Source organism: Aptenodytes patagonicus, chromosome 8 (assembly GCF_965638725.1).
Source record: "Aptenodytes patagonicus chromosome 8, bAptPat1.pri.cur, whole genome shotgun sequence".
Taxonomy (NCBI): Eukaryota; Metazoa; Chordata; class Aves; order Sphenisciformes; family Spheniscidae; genus Aptenodytes; species Aptenodytes patagonicus.
In genome coordinates this window covers 5,025,093-5,045,778 of record NC_134956.1, presented here as the reverse complement: position 1 = coordinate 5,045,778, position 20,686 = coordinate 5,025,093, and the positions used below count along the sequence as shown (strand labels likewise).

Here is a 20,686-nt window from a genome sequence, read left to right as displayed (position 1 = left end):
GGTCATGAAGGGGATCTGGAAACAGCTTGAGGGTTGGTTCCCCTGCCTGCACAAAAGGTATGGGATCTTCGTAATTTCCCTCCCTCCTCACAGACCTTCAATGCGTTTCTTGAGCCGCTGGCAGCCTCTTTCATATGCCCGCCGCCTCAGTCTCTCCTCAGCACTCTCCTCCTTCACCTCCTTACTCTCCTTGCCCTGGTTGAGGGACAGACACTGATTAGTAGGAGATCACTGCACAGGGAAAATGTCTTGCCAAAGGGAGAGCAGAAACTCACTGAAACAACGTGCAAGTATGTGACTGCAGCTGGCAGCACAGTCACATACCTAAACAGGTCTTCCCTGGCTTTGTAATGAGTAAGGGCAGGAGATGTTTTGAGGACACACAAGTCAACCTGTAATTCCTTAGACACTGTGAAGTTCCCTTCCAAATCTGTTGCCATAGAAAACTGTCTCCCTCCCCTGTCCTGAGCAACACACCCCAAACGTTCCCTCTAAGGGGACAATAAAGATGACAGGGCAATGGAGAGGCTACAGCTCTCACACAGCTCTGCAGGGTCCACCAGTGCTAACGCAGCTGGAAACATGGGCCATCCAATTTCCTCAGCCAGAAAATGATGGGGACAGCAGGCCACAAAATTTCTTCAGTCTCCTTCGTGGACGTGCCCTTACTCACCTCCTTGGTGAAGCGGTTTGGCCACCACGTGGTGGGAATGAGCTCCTGCAAACCAGCCTCCTCCACACGCAGTGGGCTTTTAATGTAGAAGAACACAACCGAACGGAGCACATCGAAACTGTGGCCAAGTTAAAGCAAGTGCAGAAGCTATGTCAGGAGAAGGTACAAGGCATGTTTCCAGAGCTGTAGTGAGAGACCCCTTTCCGAACAACCACTCAAAGCTCTGCAAGATCCAGAGCCCCCTTCTCCTGGGAGAAGCCCCACGCAGCTATCACAGCAGCTGCCCAAATTGCTAGCATGGCAGCTGGACTGCTCTGAAAGTGTTTTTGCTCTAGGGACATTAGAGAGGTCAGTCAGGTAGAAATGAAGTCCTGTGTTAGTAGGATGTGAACTATATGACACTGCTCCCCCTCCTCAAAGCAGGACTTTTTAGAGAATCATGTCAGGCAGCCAGAGGAGACCTGAGAAATTAGAAATGACCTCTCAAAGATAGGGTGGCTTCTGCCCCTCAGGACCCGAAGATCCTTGAAGTCTCCTTGGCTGCATTATTGAGGGCAGGGAGAACTGAGACTAGAGGAGGCACAAAGGATACAGAACATTGCTGAGTAGATATTTCCTGGATTTCTCATGCTTCAAGACTGCAATGGTGAGACGGAGGTAGTGAATCTAGGGAAACAGGAGAAACAAAAGTGACTCCCTCTACAGAAGAGGATATGACTCTCCAGTAGGTACAATGTGACAGAACTGCCATCTCTGGATCAAACAACTGCAAAATCCAAAACATCATGTACCTTTGGACAAGAGGACATAACAGAAGCTGGCTAGTCACAGATTCCTGGGGATTCAGAAGTGCAACTCACTTGTAATCCCAGGTCTGGGATGATGGGGGAGAACCTGTAAGCCCGCAGCAGGGACATCAGTAGCTGCTTGAGGCACTCGTGCACTTCATATTCCTGAGAAAATAAGAAACACATTGAACAGCAACAGCATGGAGTCGGGAACAGCTAGAGTTCCCAGAGTGTGACCTTGGAAGGAAGCATTCACTTCTGAACTGAAAAAGCAGGTGTTCTGAACCCACAGTGTTTGTCCATCTGACTCCACAGGAGAGAGTCCAAGCAGAAGTTGGTGCCATTGCTTTGCTACAGGGAAACAAGTTTCTGCACTAGTAAAACCAACCCAAAAGTCACCTACAAAAAGCCAAAGTCCCAAGTCCTACTTAGTTGGTCTGAGTCACCCATCCTCCTATCCCCTGAACCTACCCAACACACAGTGTTGGTAGAACCAGCCCAAAAAGGAAAGAAGTTACTCTTGTGTAAATGTGATGACAGAAGAGCTGTCTTTTTGAGTCCAAGTCATAGCCAACCAGCAGGATGAGAGCCAATTTTCCACAAACACAGCAGCCCTACCAGGGTGTTCAGCTTCACTTCTAAGATGATGGGCCTGAGGGGGTCATGACATTTTTCAGTTAAACTTTTCATGACAGCTGGCTGGGCCAGTGCCCATATCTGTTAATTGTTACCCCAAAGGACAGACATGCTATCTCCAAGCAGATCCCTGGCAGTGATTGGCTCTGTGTAACCACCCCAGCACTCCAGCAGCAGTAGCTTCCCCAGTGGCTAGCAAAGGCTGCCTCAAACAAGTGTCCCAGGAAGGAGTGACCTCATCCAGCTTGGACAGGAAGGGGCATGGGAAGTTGGAGGAGGTTTTTCCCCAGCAGTGCTGGAGGTGGTGAGAGTGCAGTGCCCATTTCCACCCCAATCCTGCGCACTCTGATAGATCCCTTGGGCACACGGTGGCATTTAAGACTCCACAGTCACATAAGCATTAACAACATCCAAGAGACCAACTCATTTCTTATTGATAAATTCGATGTTCCCAGAAGCAGGAAGTTATGCAACATCGCCGGTTCCTTTAGCAGTAGGAGAAGCTGAGAAATGCCTTGTTAGCTCATAGCCAGCGTCACCATTACCAGTTACGCTGCATTCAACCCTCATTCCCTGGGTGTGAAGCACCAGCCAGATGAGCTAGGTGAGAGGGTGGTCTACCACAAAAAAAGGGATCTTGTCACAAGGAAGGGAAAGAAGCTGATCACTGCCAGCATTTTCTAGGGAAGGCTCCTGTCCTCAGCACCTCCCAGGGTCTCCCCGTAATCCCTGGCGAGGAACCAGCACCCTAGCAACTCACCTCCATAAGAAGCCACATGAGATCCAGCAGCTGCTGAATAAGGGGATGGGCCTCCACTGCCCCTCCTCGCTCAAGGATGCTCAACAGGAAGGTCATGAGCACATCTTCCACCAGGTACACCTTGCACTGCAGACAGAGAGCCAGGTCAACAGTCCTCCAAGGCACAGTCACTTCCCAGCGAAAGCTGAGGTTTACCTCCCCTTGCGAGCACAGTAACAGGCACCTACAGAAGCTTGCAATGGGCAGGCAAAACTCACCATAAGAGGGGAGAAATAATTGAAGATGTGGGCTAATGTAATCAACACCGTGGGTTCTCCCTGCAGCTGCCACATGGACGTGTCCTTCTCCACCAGCTTCCCCTCCTGCAATGACAAACCCAGAAAAACACACGGCTTGGATCCAGCCCAATCCACCCATACACCAACGACTGAATGAACCGGAGGCCTGGAGCAGCCACTGTTTGCTGTCCCATGCCTGACTGCAGTAAAAACCTTGAACACAGGAATTTAGGATCGCAAAGCAGCCAGGCCCATGCCTCTGGAGACCTGTAGTGCAGTTCAGATGTCAGTTACTATCAGCCACGTGCATGCCCCTTGACAATGTTTTTCCAGAAGGGTTCAAGTGTACATGATAATATGTAAATGGGAATCCCTACAGAGGAGGTCAACTAGTAAAGCAGGCCTCCATTCAAGCCAAGACCATAGCAGATGGCGTTCCCTATGCTTTGGACATAAACAGATCATCTCTCACCCTAGCAGGAAAAAATGGTTTCTAGCGAACAGTGCCACAGCCAAAACAGTTCTCAAGGCAGACCTGACAGAATTTCACCACATCACTGCACCAGGACATCAGTAAAAAGTTTAGGATATGAACAATCTTCTTTCAAGACTGTAAAATCAAATCCAGCAGTTCTAACCCTGACAAACATCACCTCTTGCATACTGGGAATGAAACTTCATAGGACTGAGAACAACAAAGCCCAGTATGATTTAAATTAAGTCCTGGAACTATCACGAATCCCATTTTGCAAGCCGAAGAGCTCCAGGGACATGCACGCCCCATGCAAAAGCATGCAAGCATTTAGACTCTCAGGCGTATGGAAACATCTGAGCTGCCAGCATGTGCTGAGAAGTGCAGAACCACATTTCCCAGCATGGTGCCCCACAGATCCACCCAGTGACGTTAGCCTACCGTCACATCTATTCCAATATGGATCACATTCTTCAAGTAGCCTAACAGCTTGCGAGCCTTCACGAGGTCTGCAACGGGAGGATCCTGCAAGGGGCGGTAACCTTCCACTGGATAAGTAGGCAAGTGTTAAGGTTAAATGCAATATGATCCTTTCAGGACTTCTTTTGTTTGTGCAAGGAAAAGACTGTGTCTCTATTTTTCTTTATACCCACACATGCCTCAGTCACAGTTCAAACCACAGTACCTTCTAAATGGATGATAAGCCACAAACTCTTATCCCCACTTCCTCAATATTGCAAGCAGCAAGTATTTCACACCGCACTTCTGCTCTCATCAGAAAGACGGACAGGAGCCTCCACTACAGCTATCAACAGGCACACCCAGGACTGCTCTGACAGGAGCTGCAGGTCTCAGCATTCGCACAGGAAGGCAGCAGGCAACACTAATACCATGTCAGAGGTCTCATATGGCTGGGAGGTAGAAAAGACCAGTGGCCAAGAGGCTCAGCACCACAGCAGCGTTAGGGTTTCCAAAACTGGAGAGCGAGATCTTTGCAGGATCTGAGTGCCTGGGAACAGGCAGCCCCCAACTGCAGCAGTAGCTGCTGATTCAGAGCTGAAAGCAAACCTCATTTCAGAAACTGTCAGGGACCAGCACTGATGTTTGTGTGCCCTACAGTTCTGCTCCAGCTGAGGGATATCTGGTTCTTCTCTCCTTGACCCTGCTCTGAGCACAAGTGCCAACAGAAGAAGTGAATTGCAGTCAGGTATGTATATTCTACAGCCTCCAAGGATGGTCTCAGGACAGGCTCTTCTCCCTTCAGACCTCCTCTCCCCACACCCAAAGGATATCGGAGTGGACGGCTCCCGAAGTTAAAAGCAACGGACTCTTTGAACGAGAGGCTGATTGCAGGGAAGTAAGCCATTCCAGCGCCCCTCGTGATGTTATCAAAAGCGGTTCCCAGAGATATGCCGTTCCTGAAAGAAGGAAAACCCACAAGATTTTAGCCACAGTAGGAGGGTTTTGAGGTCAACTGGGCAATCCAGGTATCCACATTCCCCTCCCAGCAACTTGCCAACACATACGCATCAGTCGGTCGTGCCTCCTGTCACTCTTAACCTGGCACACATGCAAATGTCACAGCTTTGCTGAGCAAGAGCCCTGGGAAGCACAGCAGCACTCCCATTTTCATACAACGGCACAGGAAGGCACTGGAGTCTGCACAATATGTAGAGCCCACTCAGCTTCAAGGGCAACCCAAATCCTTACAAGATAACTAACCAGCAAGACATTTTAAAGGCAGGTGACATTTTTGGCCTCATGCGTTTGATGTTAGTGGAAATAGAAGGATAATGCTCTCAATCTACTCTTCTCTAAAAGATGACATAGAGCATCTAACTGTTTTTAATTCCGCCTGACTTGTCACAGGCTGCAGTTTAGGGCCAGGGAAAAATCTTTATTCTGGCTCATTGTGCATGAGAGTTGGAGGCTGGAGATTTATCAGCCTTTCCACAGCTCCTTGTGAATCTAGGACAGGCAAGGTCAACACTGGCCACAAAAGCTATCAGCGTGGCTCAGCCAACTGTAGTATTAAGCGTCATGAGAGATGCCCTCCCCTAACAAAATCCTAACAAACTTCACACAGACTTTGTAGCTTGAACGTCTTTCTGCCAAATGCTCTCACCTGATCTTAGGAGACTCAACATCCCAACATCCCATTTAGATGGTTTCTGAACACAAAGCAGAAAAGCAAAGGCTGGAACTACCAAGGAACTTAAAGGGGAGAGGGCGGAAATAGGGCTCAGCAACCTTCTGAGCAGTGAGGAAACCTTTACGTTACACACAGACATCAACAAAGCAGGGAACCTGGCAAAGATGCTTACAAGCAGAAAGCAATGGTGCCCTCATCAAGGTCTATCAGACAGCTCACGATGTCTCCTGCTGCCCAAGACTGCAGTAAAGGGAGAGAAAAGGTTAAACATATATCCAGGGCGTTCCCACATCAGAAGAAAGACTGCAACCCAACCAATCCCTTGTGATTCAGGGTTGAAGAAGAGGGAGCTCCTTCTCACAGCAGCTCACACAGCATTCTCAGACACTTCTGTAAGCTGCACATAAGCCACTGATTGGGATCTTTTTTCCCTCCAGCACTAGGAACATGCACAGGATCAAACTTATATTTATCCCAAGACTGCATCATCCTCTGATGTGCCACAGAGAACCAGAGCCTTCCAGAGACCAACAGCAGCACTATGCTGGGAATCAGTCTGGTGGGGCTGCTAAACAAAGCACCCACATAGCATGTCCACCACCCCTAAAGTACAAACAATTGCTGGCACACAGCCTCCCCAAGAGCAGACTGAAGCAGAGAGGACAGCTTGAGGGCATTTCACGGGGCCCAGCACAATCCAGCGAGCAGGAGAAGCCACCTGCTTTCTTCTCCTTACTCTACATCCCATTCCTGGGAGGACAACTACTCACTTTGCCATAGTTGGTAGTAGTCACGTTCCACTTGCGCACCCTGTTTCCATCATACGCATATGAATCTGGCGTATCTCCAACTCCTTCCTGCACCAAAGTACGAAAGAGGAGACTCAGACCAGACCAAGCATAGAGGATCCCTCTCATTGCAAGAGCGGCTTTAAGGGGGAGACCAGCAGACAGGGAGAGCAGCTGACAGCACACATGCTCTGTCTGGGAAAAACCCTCACTCTAAGAGTGAATCCAATGGCCTGTGATCTTTGGTTCAGAGAAATACACCATTCCCTATTCTTTTTTGGATCAGAAGAATACTGGCATACTACACTTCCAAACTCTGTCAAAGCAGCCCTCCAGGATACCCATCACCTCCCCTCTCATGTGTTGCAGAGTGGCAAGTTAGTGAAACTCTGCAGCTGACATCCCTTCCCAGCATCAAACATCCCACCCGCTGCCTGAGAAGAGCTGGCCTGGGCCTGCCTCTCCTGGGCAAAAAAGCCCCATAGCACCAGCTGCTGAGGGCCATCCTGAGAGACAGGCTGCCAGCACTGCAGACCTACACACTCTCTGGAGAAGTCGCCAGCTGAAAATCAACACATAGCAGTGGCTACATGCAGCAAGAGCACAGCAACGCACCCAGCATGCAAGGCTTTCACACTGTGCACCATTCTGTGAACACAGACCAGAGAGTCTAGTAAAGATTTTTAAAACAGCAGACCGGGTATTTCTAGTGTGTGTGCTGGGCACAAAATGCCAGCAGGGCAGGAGCACAGCACCAATGCGATGCTCCACACTGACCTAAAAAGCAGTGGAGGAACACAGAGCAGCCCTGTGCCACGTGCAGCAGTTACACTACCTCCTGATTAAATCTGCAGTTGAGAGTACACCAGCCAATCTGCATGAGTCCCTGCGAGGAGATGAGCACCTCGTAAATCCATTTCCCTGAAAGAAAAGGAGATGCCATACAGTAAATCCCTGCCACCTGGCTCATTGTTAGAGAAGCAGAACCTGACACTGCTCCCACAGAAAAGAATGTGGCACACCAAGGAGCTTCGGGACAGCCCCAGCATTCCCCTCCCACCTCTTCACTCCTGCATCGCACAATTCTCCATCCTTCTGACTTCCTGGGAAAGCCAGCGCATGAACTGGGGAAAAGGGGGCTCAAGATCTGGAACTGCAGCATATTCAAGAGCTTTCTAGTTGTGTATCTCTTCACACACTCTTCCCAGGGTCTTTTCTCAAAGCGTTGCCTGCTTTTCTCCTTACCTTTATACACACATGTCGTGGCCCTGATGGAGCCGAAGTTACTGTGGCCAATCACCTAGACCAACAAACAAAAGATATTTTTAAGTCAGACAAAAGACAGGTTTGCTCAGCCCTACCCATTCCCTCTGTCCTAGCCCTCAAAACCAAAGTGAGATGGAGAGCTATTCACAAGCACAGTGTTGGGAAGAGACAGAACGTCTTCCCCATCCCAGCAGCTGTACTCGGAGCCGACAGGCCCTGGGGAACCATCCAGGTCCTCCCCACAGCTCATCTGTACTTGATAAACCCCAGTGAAGCATGCAGCATGGCAGCAGTACAAGGGCAACGTGGTGACAGACAGGTTCCCAGTGAATTGTGACAGGTATACAAAAGTGACTATTCTATAGGAAAGATGTCTGAATTCAGGGTGTCCAGATTAAAGGCAGGACTGGCAGGTAACATGCTGCCCAGAAAGTGAACCCTGTTAACTCCTGACTTTCTCAATCTCAGGACAGACCATGAAGAGATGAAGGTAGCAACAAGGAATTCACAGGCAAGCCAGTCTGATCCAATGTGAGGGTAAGTTCTAGGTACAGCCAAGGTAAGCTACAGCGGGTGGTTAATGGGAAAGGGGAGACCAGGGCAGCCTCCTCTGCTAGAGGTAAAAAAGCATACATAGATTAAGGAGGGAATGAGCACAGGGGCACGGGATGTGCGTGCTCAGTGAGGGGGTGAAAGGAGTGCAGAAATTCCTGAAGTAGGAAAGGATTAAATTCCAGTGGATTCCTTCAGCTGATTTTCTGCATGAGGAATGTCAGCTAAGGAGCAAGCAGGGAGCCAGTGGAAACAAAGGAGAAAGGAAAGCCTCAGCTTCAGCCTCTCGCCACCATTAGAGAAGACCAGAAGGAAGGAAGGAAGAGGCAGTCTGCTGGAGGGAGGGACAGGAAAGCTGGCTGCTGGCCTTTCCTCTGCTTAGCCAAGCTCTTCAGTGAGCCCCTGGGCCAGGGTAATCCTTTCACTTCCTTGCAGCTCCACTCAGAGCTTGCTGAGCCTTAGGGGTACTGCTAGACCTTTTCCCAGGAGAGGTCATTTCCTCCAGGATCCTGCAGCTTTCTGGGTAGACTCCGTTTACAACACACTACAAAGCCAGTGACAGGGATGTTATGAAGAACAAACCGAGAAGCCCAAAGTGCTTTTAGTCCCGCAAGACCGTTTTCTGCTGCACCCACCATCACACTCACCCCAAGTAAGTCATCATCGACCAGCAGGAGCCCCTCAAAACCGCTTGTGTGGTCCAACACCACAGTAGAGGGACCAAGCCGGCCCTCTGCTACCTGATCTGAAACAAGAATTGCAGAAAACCTGTTAGGGAAAGTTGTGCAGGATTTAACAGTACACCTGATGAGTGCCTCCAGCTAGACTACAACAGCACCTGGATTCTGCTACAGTGGAGGAAGACTAAAATAGTGTTACCCATGTTAGACCATGAGAACCTCAGGAAAGGATACACCATTGAGATTTAAAAGGAAGTTTTCATAGCAACACACAAGGTCTTAGCTATGCAGCATTCAGGTCATGTTAAGTTTTCCATATTGCCTGAAAATTTTACTTTGGCAAAATTCAAAGACCAAATAAACTCTGGGCCAAATGTTTGGCCAACATATCACGCTTTGATTGCAGCCAGCAAGAAAAATTCTTCTTTTTAGGAGAGGAGCCAGGTTGTATCCTGTCACATCCTGACTCATTCAGGGAAACGGATGCTAGCAAGAATACCGGCAACAGCCTGAGGCCCAAAGTGAATACCTACAGTGGAGACCAGTATGTAAAAATTGTCAACAAGCCTCTGCATTTCCCACTGAGGATGGCACTACACACTGCTGGTCACAGCAATGGCTCTGCATATCATTATCAGTGAAATACCTCCAACATTTGCCCCAAAACAGGTTTTCCAGGCATTTTCGCCTGGAAATATGCCTCCTCCATCTGCAAGCAGACCTGCTCCAGGGCTGAGCCCCTCACAGGCAGGATTTAAAGGTACAATAAATTAGAGGGCAGGAGGGCAGAACAAAGCTCACTCAGGAAACTGCCTTTCATGATACAACTTGTCCTCTCAATTAAGCAGCACAAGCAAAAGCACAAATTGGACAGACACTCAGTGTCTCCTACCTCGACTGTCTTCGGAGCCATTCTCCTCTGCTAGCAACCGGTCAAGGTGCTCCTGCAGGTTCTGGAACGTCAGGTGCTTTCTAGGGAATAAACATGCACAGGAGCTCTTCACAAAATTCTGTCTCCAAGTTTTAAAGAGTTGCAGCCCAGACACATGTGTCCGCACAGTCCTGTGCTGTGAGACATGAACCAGGAAGTTCTGTCGATCTGTGTTTCTTGTCATGAATCTCAGGAATTTGCTTCCCAGCGTGTTGGGGCAATGAATGAACCAAGGACCAAATATAGCGTGAACAAGCAAAGTAGTTAACAAAGAATCTTAAAGTTTTCAGTCTGCTCAGAGTATTTTCTGGCAGTAAGAAAACTGTACTGCGGTACAGTGGCAGTAAGAAACCAGCTGTACTACCAACAACTGTGGACCACGACTTTGCTGCAGTCAGCGTCATACAAACATAGCATAAGTCAGGATTCATTTTTTTCCCCAAGTATTTCATAATACAAAAGAAGAGAGAAGACCACACCAGCAGCTGTAGCAGTTCAGACAAAGGTCAGGCTAGCCCAGCATCCTCTCTCTGACAACAGTCAAAAACATGTCATTTTCATACTGAGGACAAGTCTCTCATGCACCCCCTCTGGGCCACTATTTTAGAGAACTTTCTCATACTGCCCTCCCCTAGTTCTCTCTTTTAAAGGCTAGTTTACTTAGCTGTTCCTTGTAGAAGAGCCATTCCAGACATCTGACTTGCTCTTACCCTTCCTCAAAACCTCTGCAGCTCTAAAATACCCTTTTGGAGTTGGTGAGACCAGAACCACATGATACTCGAGATGAGCGTAAACCACAAATTTATGCAGTGGCATTATGATTTTCCTTATCCTACCTCCCTTTCCTAACAATTCCTAACTTCCTACTTTCTTTTTCTGACTTAGGACTCCCACCCCAATCTCATTCCTACACAGTAAAATTCAGCCCAGGGCCCATCATTTTATGCACTACGTTGAGGCTGTTCCCCTTTCAGTACGTCACTTTGCATTTCCCTACACTGAGTTTCATAGACCATTTCACTATCCAGTCACTATCACAGCCACCTTACCTTTACATTGCTCTAAATAGCTTTGTAACAGCAGCAAACTTTCCCACCTCATGCTCTCTCCCTTTCCAAGTATCCTCCCAAGGATACACCGAACAACACAGGTCGTGTTGCAGGTCTTTGAGGGACCCCAGCAGGACCTCCTTTTGCTGTGAGAGTCGCTAGTTGTTCCTATCCCTGCTTCCCATTTCCAAAGCCATCTGTGGAACAACTTCCCACTTCTCCAGGACCAGGGATTTCCCTAAGACTGTGATGAGAGACCTTTTGAAAGTCTGATTGATGTGAAGATGCACAGAAGTGGAATCAAAGAATCAGTTTTGGTTGTCACGAGAGAGGGTGGCTTCAGCAAAGCAGCTTAATCAGCAGCTAGCATGGAGGAGGAGTTCTGGAAGGAGGTTAGAAGAGCATGAGACAGCCAGAGAGAAGTCTGCAACGAGCTCCTCTATGAGGAATTTGGGCCTCCGAAGACAAGATGTCATACCATAAAAGTTGCTCTCATATGGCAAATGTTATTTTCAAGACCTATTTGACTGCTACTGGGCTTCCTACCAAATAGCCAAGACCAGGGAAAAGGGTGGAAGGCAGGAAAAAAAGAAGGAGAGAGACTAGTCCAACAAACTATCAGTTCTGTGCTTTCAAGTCATTAATCACCAGGCAAAGAAATTAGAAATACTGAAAACCAAAATGCCCGGGCAGATGGAATATTCCAAGGCATGCTGGCAGGAGAGCTCGTGGCAAAGTAACATGACCCACTTTGCCTCCCCCCGGCCATAACCCTAGCTCACCAAGAGCGGAGAGGGCCGAGGGCTATTTTTAGCAGCTCTGAGCTCACATTTGAGCTGGCAGTACTAAGTATAGCCTGTGGAATGTGACCCCAGCCACTCTGCAGCACTGCCAACTAGCAGGAACTACACGCCTGCCTCGCTCTACCACACTCGTACCTGCCCTGAACCTGTCTGACTTCCCTCTGGCAAAAGAGCTAAATGCAAGGGAAATTTTTCTCATCCAAAGTTACAAGTTTCTGGGCTACAAGGTGAAGGAGAACTGAAAACAAATAGAAGAAAACAGACACTAAAGAGGAATTTTGTGTTTCTTTTCCTTTGGTAACTCCTAATAATAAAAGTACCAACAGTTCCACAGCCTGAGAAATGTATGGTATTCTACATATCAATAATAGCCTTGCTTTTAGTTTACAGGGCACTGATGACCAATTTTTCATTACTGTACCCAAAACCTGTGCATTTTGCACCTCCTTACACATAAAGGGGGAACAGGAACAATAAGGTGAATGCCTACTTGCCTATTTATTTCAGAAATATTGCCTAGTGATTTTGTATATGGGGTTTTTCATGCAAAAAATTCTGAAGAATCCTTCCCAGAAAGCCCTGCAATTTGAAAAAGCCATTAAAGGACAAGACCTAGGAGTAATTTCTGTAACAGAGTGCTGCTGCGCTTTTAACAAAGATCACTGTGTGGCACTAAAAGATCTTTCCTTTCACCGCAGTGTTGAATATCTAGGGACTGATACAGCATCGCTTGCCAACTAGTAAATGAGAAGAAGTCTGATACCTGTAAGCAGCTGCAGGCTGGTTCCCATCAGCATTGGTAAAGACACGATGCAGATAATCATTCAGCAGCCTGCTGTTCACGATGCCTTGTGAAAAACAGGAAGGAAATAAGCTTAGGGAGTCAGGAGGTAAACTCAAACACTAATTTCATGTACAAGCAAGAAACTGGTAACTATGGGAAAATGATGTTCAAGTTTGCAGATTAACACAGTGGAAAACGCAGCTTCAAGAAGCCATTCATCGTCTTACTGTCTTCACTAGCAGCCCCAGAGTCCAGCATTACAGGGTGCATCTCCACAACAAGGGCTCTTTCCAATTTGAGCTGCTCTACAATAGCAAATGGGAGGCTATACATACATTGGTCCCCACAGGTGGAACCACATCCTCAGAAATCCTGCTGTACTACTTCCAGATAAAGTAACTTCAAAAGCTGGAGGTGGGAATCCAATTTTATTTCCAAAAAATAAAAATAAAAATCTTATCACTATTGCAATTCTTGATGTCCTATTCATACCTGGGACATTTTAAGTACCTACATCTCTTAACTGCACTAGAAGATGTTGAGACAGAAAGGCTTGCAAGATGCAGTTCATCTCGTCTGACCCACAGCCCTCTTTAATGATGTATGCCTCACTTTAGCTTTCATTGCACAAAACAATCCCTAGTGTCACATTGATGCAGCATGCTTTATTTCTGGGTGCAACACTGCCCTCAAATGCCAGATTTGTGGTCTCATAAGCACACTTCTGCTGGCTTGGTGAGTCCAAGAGAAAACAAGACTACCTAAATTTCCCAGAAAAGGATTAATCTGAGAACTTGACACGCTGTTCATCCTCGAAGGGGAACTCCCTGAATCAGATGGGACAAAGGCAGGCAACACGACATTCTCCAGCCTCACGAGGCAGGGCAATGTGCCAAAGAAAGGGCACTGTGACATGAGCTTCTGGAGTCCTTAGTGCTACAGGAACGTCCCTCCCAAAATCTCATCTCAGTTCAGGGATTTACTCAGTTTCAGCCCCACCACACCTCACATCTGCAAGGTAACTGCAACTGGAAGGCAGCTGATCTCAAGCGAGGCAAGGGGTGCTCCACCTGATCCACAGTGGTCCTGCTTTTACACGGCACGTGCAGGCCCATACCTGTGACCTTGGACTTCTCCGGCTCAGTGCTCAGCCTGTAGTTCTTCCTCGAGAAAGCAGTCCCAGCACCTCTCGACGTCATTCTTCACAGGCACCACTTCCAGAGCGGACATAAGACGGACAGATGCCTAGAACAAAACTTGCTGGGGAGGATGCTGCCTTTAGACTTCTCCCTTTCTTGGAGGTTGATGTACCTGGATTGAACAACAGGGATAAGCCAAAAAACAGCCAGAGTCCTTGTACTAACGACATCATACAAGAGCCCAAAGCCAACTAACTGCCAACCCTGCTCTCAGTCCCACCTGTCCAACAGCTCAAAATCTTCCCAAAGCAGACAAGGCATTAAGCCACACTCCAGACAACCACACAGACCCCACTCCAACCAAAGGCACAGGCAGAACCAAGCCAGAAACACAGGCAACCTTTGCACCGAGTTTGAGCCAGAAGCACTGAGCCAGCACAGGGCTGCAGCTACCACCACTGCCAAACACCACCGAAACCGGCAACCGCATTGCACTTCTACTCGTGTCCTGATGAGACACTTCTGCCTTTCTCTCTCACCCTGTATTCTTTAAGACAGGAATATGCACCTGGTTAATCTTCTGTTTAACAGGTTATTAGATTATTCTGCTATCCGAAACAGAGAGAGAGGGAGGAGGAATGAGACAAATGCAGATGAACCGGACTACAAAAGAATATCATTGACTACAAAGCAAAAGACCCAGCTGTCGGTTTTATAGGGACAAAAGCAGATGCGGGTGGAAGTACACAGAAGTGTTTACTGGTGAAAACCTACCACGAGACTAAAGATTTATGACCCTTCCTGGTACCACTAGAATGCAAAGGATGCTATCAGAGCTGATCTGACATATGCCAGGACAAAAAGAATGAATTCAAGTTGCTAGTTCCATCCAGCTTCAAAATGTTAGGTTACACCCCTCTCCTGTTTCTGATTGCCCCGATAGACAACCATCACTGGAAGTCTCTCATTCGCTAGACAGCCGTCTGACAAACCGCTTTGTGACACACAAAGCAATAGGAAGATGCAACAGGAGCAAGGGCTGCAGGAATTAAATGCTTGCCGGCAATCTCATACAGAGCAGAAACTAGGGTGAACCCATGAAAAGTTAGTGAACTTGCCAAGTGACGCAAGTGCCATGGCAACTCCACTGGCAGAAGATCACTTGAGCTTCAGCTAGACTTGGGAAAGGATTTCCTAAAGCCCCTTTCCTCAGGGCCACCCCAGCATCCAGCAGTGGAGCAGCACTGCCCAGCGTCCCTCCTGCAGCACTGCCGAGCAAAACCACAGGAACAAAGCAAAAACCAGCCTGGATCAATGGCCCTGAACGAGCTGCATCAAAGACTCAAAACAAGGAATAAAACAATTAAACCATAAACAGAAACACATCACTTACTACCAAAGCAGAGCAGACAGCACAATGTGTACTATCCTAAAAGTACTCTAAACGTGAGAGACATGATTCCACCTCTGTCAGGACAAGTTAAAAACACCCGAGGGTGGCGGGGAGTGCCCCTAGCTCTTCCCAAGGGTGGCTGGCCCGGTACCTGCGCTGCTGAAACAGCCTGAATGCCCAGGCAGAGAGCGCAGCATGACCACACTGGCACTGTACGACATGCACTGCTGGCACTGCTGCAGTGCCAGAGTTGGTTTTTTTTCGGTTGGAGCAGATGCTGCTTTCAACAGGTCAGAGAAAGGGCAGAGCAGGGGGACACACATCTGCCCCTTCACTGCTCCCATGTGTGATTCACAAAACTGGCCCCAGCAGCTCCGGCAAAGACACCCAGCTCTGAGCCAGGCCACAGGCTAAACTCCCTTCTCTGGGCAACGGCAAGGCAAGCAGCTTCCAGCAGACCGGCAGAATAAACACGGGGGAAGCCAGATCTCAAATTGAGCCGACTGGAGGAGGCTGAGAAGCTGGGCCAGCAAACACAGCTTTGTCCGGCAGCTGCTGACCAAGCCCTCCCGCTCTTGCCAGGGCAGCAGGGATGAAGCCGGCAGGGAGACAGCCAGGCAGCAGAGGCCCATGCACCGCTCGGAAAAGTGCTCTGCGTTAATCACAAGCGCGGGTCTCTGTGGCACCCACAACCTGGCAGCACCCCCAAAACAGAAATACCGGGCAGCATTGCCCAAATCCAGGAACCGACCCTAAAACCAGGCACATCCCACAGCCAGTAACACCCCCGAAGGTGGCGGCATGCCCCAAGCCTAGCAACACCCCAAACCCAGAGACACCCCCTAAACTGGGCAGCACTCCTTGCAGCCATAGACACCCCCCCAAAACCCGGAGGCACCCTCCATGCCCACAAACACCCCCAAACCCGAGGGCGTCCCTACACCTGCCCACAACCCCCAAAGCCCAGAAACCCCCACCAGGCGCGGAAGCACCCCCCAATCGGACGCCTCCCCCCCAAAACCGGACGACACTCCCCGAGACCGGCCGCACCCCTGAGACCCCCCTGCCCGGCCCTTGGCCCAGCGGCGGTAGGGGCAGCAAGCGCGGGCCCCGCACAGCCGGAGCCGGGCACGAGGGAGGCCGGGGCGGCCCAGGCCCGGCGACCGCCGCACTCACCGCCGGCCCGGTCGCGCCGCCGCCGCCGCCGCCGCCGTGCTACGGCGAGCCGTGAGGGCCATGCCGGGCGGGCGGGCGCAGCCCGCGTTGCCAGGAGACGGGCGGCGGCGCCGGGCGGGCCGCGCCGAGGGATCCGCTCCTCGCTCAGGCCGTACCAGGCCAGGCTACCCTCCCCGGGGGCACGGGCAGAGACCCGCGGTCCCGGGGCTGGGTGTGAACTTGCCCCGGGGAAACTGAGCAGGCTGGGAGGCCAGCGAGGCCCGAAGCACACGGCCATGGCGCTGGGCAGCCGGCCAAGGCCAGCCCGCAAGGAGGGAGGTGTGGGGAAGGTGCTGCCAAGCCCCGGGAAGAAGACAACCCTCTGGGCCCAGCCCCTGACGCTGCCCCTCCAGAAAGGGAGAGGAGGAGATGGAGGAAGCCAACAAATCAGCGTGGAACCAACCTCCCAGTGCCGAGATTAACGGCCAACTTTATTGTGCCGGTGGAGGGGGTTCAGGGCCAGCACTCGGGGACGGCGCACGGCTGGTCCCGTGGCGGCGTCCGGGCCGGCTGTAAGGATTTTGGGCCCGCCGTTGCAAGCGGGAGCGGTCTCGCGTCCGCACAGGCCCAGGGGCGCTGGAACGGCTGCTGCCCTGAAGTGGCGGGGAGCTGCAGGAGGAACCCGATGGCAGCTGGCTGGCGGTGCTGGGGCTGCTGGTCTCCGGTGCCGGGGAGCCGTGGGACAGCCCCAGCGCCGCCTGGCTCGTGGTGCTGCTCTCAGCACCTGGTGCTGGCGCGTGGCTGCTCTCACGGCATCTTCTGGGCCGGCTGTAGGGATTTTGGGCCTGACGGTTCATCCGGGAGCGGTTTTGCGTCCGCACAGGCCCAGGGGTGCTAGAGCGGCTGCTGCCCTCGAGCACTGGGGAGCCGTGGGACGGCTCTAATACCGCACGGCTACCGGTGCTGGGGCTGCTGGTCTCCGGTGCTGGGGAGCCGCAGGAGGACCCCGATGGCGCCTGGCTGCCGGTGCTGGGGCTGCTGGTCTCCGGTGCTGGGGAGCCGTGGGACAGCCCCAGCACCACCTGGCTCGGGGTGCTGCTCTCAGCACCTGGTGCTGGCGCGTGGCTGCTCTCACGCCGTCTTCTGGGCTGGCTGTAGGGCTTTTGGGCCCGATGTAGCAAGCGGGAGCGGTTTCGCCTGCGGTCAGGCCCAGGGGGGCTGGAGCGGCTGCTGCCCTCGAGCACTGGGGAGCTGTGGGACGGCCCTGATGCCACATTGCTGGGGATGCTGGCCTCCGGTGCCAGGGAGCCATCGGATGGCCGTAATGCCGCGTGGCTGCCGGTGCTGGGGCTGCTGGTCTCCGGTGCTGGGGAGCCGCAGGAGGACCCTGATGACGCCTGGCTGCTGCTGCTGGGGCTGCTGCTCTCTGGTACCAGCGAGCCCTGGGACAGCCCCAGCACCGTCTGGCTGGGGGCGCGGCTCTTAGCACTTGGTGCTGGCGCACGGCTCCTGTCACAGCATCTTCTGGGCCGGCTGTAGGGCTTTTGGGCCCGACGTTGCAATCGGGAGCGGACTGACACCCGCTCAGGCCCAGGGGGGCTGGAGCGGCTGCTGCCCTGAAGTGGCGGGGAGCCACAGGAGGACTCCGATGGCACCTGGCTGCTGCTGCTGGGGCTGCTGGTCTCCGGTGCTGGAGATCTGAGAGACTGCCCTGATGCCGCCTGGCTGGCGGTGCTGGGGCTGCTGGTGTCGGGTGCCGGGGAGCCGTGGGAAGGCCCCAGTCCTGACTGGCTAGTGGTACCGGGGCCGGCGAGCTCCGAGCTGGCACTGGAGGCTGTAAGGGGAAGCAGGAAGGTCAAGGGCACGGCCCCCCAGGCCCGGGGCAGGATAGGCCAGGGCGGTGCCCCCAGCCCTCCTGGAGCAGAGGGGCTCTGCCAAGCCCACCCTGGGCACCCGCTGGCAGGCCTTGCCTGGCCCCTGGCCCCAGCCCAGGGGCACCCGGGTGCTTTGCCTCTTACCGGTGCCCAGGCCAGCACAGCTGTTGCACTCCCAGCTGGCCGTGCTGTTCGTCAAGCAGGAGCAGCGTCTGTGGGTGCCCTCGGCAGCGCAGGAGCAGCACAGGAGCAGGTGCCAGGGCCTGGGGAAGCAAACGGGTTCATGGCTCTGAGGACAAAGTGACCGCAGCACGGGATTGTCCGGCAGAGTTCTTGTTCTTAGTCCTTGCGCTTCTAGCCCTTGGCGAGACAGGGATCCCATGCAGAGCCCCGGGGTGCAGCTTTGGCAACTTACCCGTCTTCCTCTGCCTGCTCCCTGCCTCCTGGACAAAGGCACTCACTGGCATCGCAGCGGCTGTGCCTTTCATATAATTGTTCATAGGCACCGTCGTCCTCCCATGATGGTCCTCTTTTGGTGAAAGAAGGGAAAATTGATGAGCCCCTGCTGCCCCGGCACAAGGCAGATGCAGGGCGTCCCTGCTCTTCCCCCCCAGCCCTGTTTCCAAATCCTCCGTGAAGCTGAAGCCCAGACTCACGGGACAGTGGAGGGCCAGGACTGCTGGGGCAGGCCCTGGCACGGCACAGCGCTTGCACCCTCCTGTCTTGTGAGCTGGGAAGGAAAAAACCAACCTCCTGGGGAGTCGAATCCCCATGGTGAGCATTTCCATCAGAAATCGATATTCATTTTGACAATGCGGGCAGCGGAAGCAGGAGAAGCCAACGTGGATAGCCTGATTCTGGATGCAGCCCCTGTGGAACCAGGCGTGTTTGCACGCTGGGCACACCATGGTGCTGTAGGACTTTCTGTCCTCCACAGGGTCCAGGCAGATGAGGCAGGTGGTGTTCTCCTCCGGAGCCGCCTCCACTGCCTGCTCTGGGCGGTGCTCCCAGCAGAAGGACCTGGGGGGAAGAGGAAAGGGGTGGGCGAGGTGAGAAGCGCTGGGTCCTTCCGTGGTGGCGGCGAGGAGGGGAGAGGAGGTGTGAAGGAGCCCCAGATCGGCCTCCCCCACGAGGGCCGCCTGTCCTTACCTGTAGAGCCCAAAGAACTGGGTGGTGCATCCACCCTCCACGGCACAGGGGAGATGGAAGCTGCGGTCACAGCCCGTCTCCCGGCAGGTGATGGCGGCCCCGCTCTCGCCACAGACGAAGCAGCGCTGGAAAGAGCACAGCAGCCCCCATCAGCGGCAGCCTCAGGGCCTCCACAGCCAGCCCCACGCCTCCGGGCAGGGCGCAGGATGTGGCCGCTACGGGGTCACACCCCGCAGATCCGCCTGGCGGATGAGGCTCCTGTGCTGGAGCCGCTGTGGAGCTGCTGGGAGCAAGACTTTTGTCCCAGAGCTGCTTGGAAGGGCTGGGATTTCTTTCTCGGGGTCTGGGCTAAGCTCCCGCAAACCTCTCCTGGCACAAATCTCCCTGTTCTTGTCAGGTCCTCACCTTCTGCGCTGCCCGCTTGATCATTTGTCGAATATCCTCAATGCGAAGCCCATCCGTACTCTCTTGCTGAAAAATCCGATTGGCAAAAAACTACAGAAAAGATGAGGAGCTGATGAGGAGAGCGTGGCAGGGACAGCCTGTCGGAAAGCTGGAGGGAGCCCCGGAGAAACTCACCAGGCAAAACACATGGACACAGAGCCCTTGCTTCTCCAGTTTGTGCCCGCAGATATCTGGGTCGGCCTCTGCCCGGCGACACAGCAGGCATGCTGGAGGGGAGAGAGCAAATGCCACCAGGAATGAGCACCTCTGCGGGGCCGGGGGAAGCGTCCCTGAGGGATTGCCCCAAGGGCCTGCTCTGTCCCTGCCTAGCTGGCTGATGGGCAGGGCTGGAGGCCTTGGAGAGGAAGGGGGCACTGCGGGCACGGGTGTCCCAGCAGGTGCCCACTGCCCAGCCTGGGCCCCGCTCACTGAGGAAAGGAGCGGCCCTGCCCCGGGGGCGGCTGGGGAGCTCCTGCCTCCCCCTGCCACCGCTCTCGGCCCCACGCTGACCGCCCCGCCAACCCCTCTGCCAGGCTGCGGGAGGGATACTTTGCTCTCACCCTGCTCCATCGAGTCGGGGGCCTTCCGCTTCCTGGCGGACATGGCGCACGTCAACGGTGAGCGTTTGGAGAGTCCCTGTCCCAGCAGCGCCGGGGTGTCTCCTCCAACTGCTCCTCTGCTGACCCTGAGGGAGAAGCAGGACGCGGCTGAGGGAGAAGCGAGGCGCGGGCGAGCTTGCAGCCCAGGCCCAGAGCCCCGAGGTGTGGGGCCCCCCTCCTCCCTCGGCAGCCCCGCGCAAGGCCCGTCCCTCCCCTGCCCTCTCCTCACCTCACCAGGTCGCACTGACGCACGGCCTGAGCCCGGCGTTCCTTTTTGTGGGCTTGGCCCCGCGGGTCACCATGGCCGCTGTGACATCAGCA

General features: G+C 52.9%; 2 protein-coding genes across 4 annotated transcripts in view; both read right to left on the bottom strand.

Annotated features, from left to right (window-relative positions):
* RNF123 (ring finger protein 123) overlaps window positions 1–16,370 on the bottom strand; it is a 52,713-nt gene extending 36,343 nt beyond the window's left edge. For 2 of the 3 annotated variants that reach the window (XM_076346043.1, XM_076346045.1), the window contains exons 1-17: window positions 16,195–16,284; window positions 13,730–13,923; window positions 12,592–12,676; window positions 9,938–10,017; window positions 9,013–9,110; window positions 7,793–7,847; window positions 7,383–7,468; window positions 6,530–6,616; window positions 5,932–5,999; window positions 4,900–5,025; window positions 4,049–4,163; window positions 3,115–3,219; window positions 2,858–2,983; window positions 1,534–1,626; window positions 1,266–1,339; window positions 674–791; window positions 96–195 (exon numbers count right to left, since the gene is read on the bottom strand). In XM_076346043.1, the coding sequence (XP_076202158.1) occupies window positions 96–195; window positions 674–791; window positions 1,266–1,339; window positions 1,534–1,626; window positions 2,858–2,983; window positions 3,115–3,219; window positions 4,049–4,163; window positions 4,900–5,025; window positions 5,932–5,999; window positions 6,530–6,616; window positions 7,383–7,468; window positions 7,793–7,847; window positions 9,013–9,110; window positions 9,938–10,017; window positions 12,592–12,676; window positions 13,730–13,811 (1,498 nt within the window). In that variant the 5' untranslated portion in view covers window positions 13,812–13,923; window positions 16,195–16,284. Of the gene's footprint in view, window positions 1–95; window positions 196–673; window positions 792–1,265; window positions 1,340–1,533; window positions 1,627–2,857; window positions 2,984–3,114; window positions 3,220–4,048; window positions 4,164–4,899; window positions 5,026–5,931; window positions 6,000–6,529; window positions 6,617–7,382; window positions 7,469–7,792; window positions 7,848–9,012; window positions 9,111–9,937; window positions 10,018–12,591; window positions 12,677–13,729; window positions 13,924–16,194; window positions 16,285–16,320 lie in introns of those variants that run through there. The other variant, XM_076346044.1, reaches the window with a different exon arrangement.
* A 442-nt stretch (window positions 16,371–16,812) lies between these two features.
* LOC143164324 (E3 ubiquitin-protein ligase PHF7-like) lies at window positions 16,813–20,667 on the bottom strand. The gene is made up of 10 exons (XM_076346788.1): window positions 20,600–20,667; window positions 20,327–20,451; window positions 19,902–19,993; window positions 19,728–19,817; window positions 19,323–19,447; window positions 18,924–19,193; window positions 18,589–18,702; window positions 18,318–18,436; window positions 17,733–18,133; window positions 16,813–16,869 (listed from the first exon to the last, which is right to left on the bottom strand). The coding sequence occupies exons 1-10, from the start codon at window positions 20,665–20,667 to the stop codon at window positions 16,813–16,815; spliced, it is 1,461 nt and encodes a 486-aa protein (XP_076202903.1).
* Window positions 20,668–20,686: the final 19 nt, after the last annotated feature.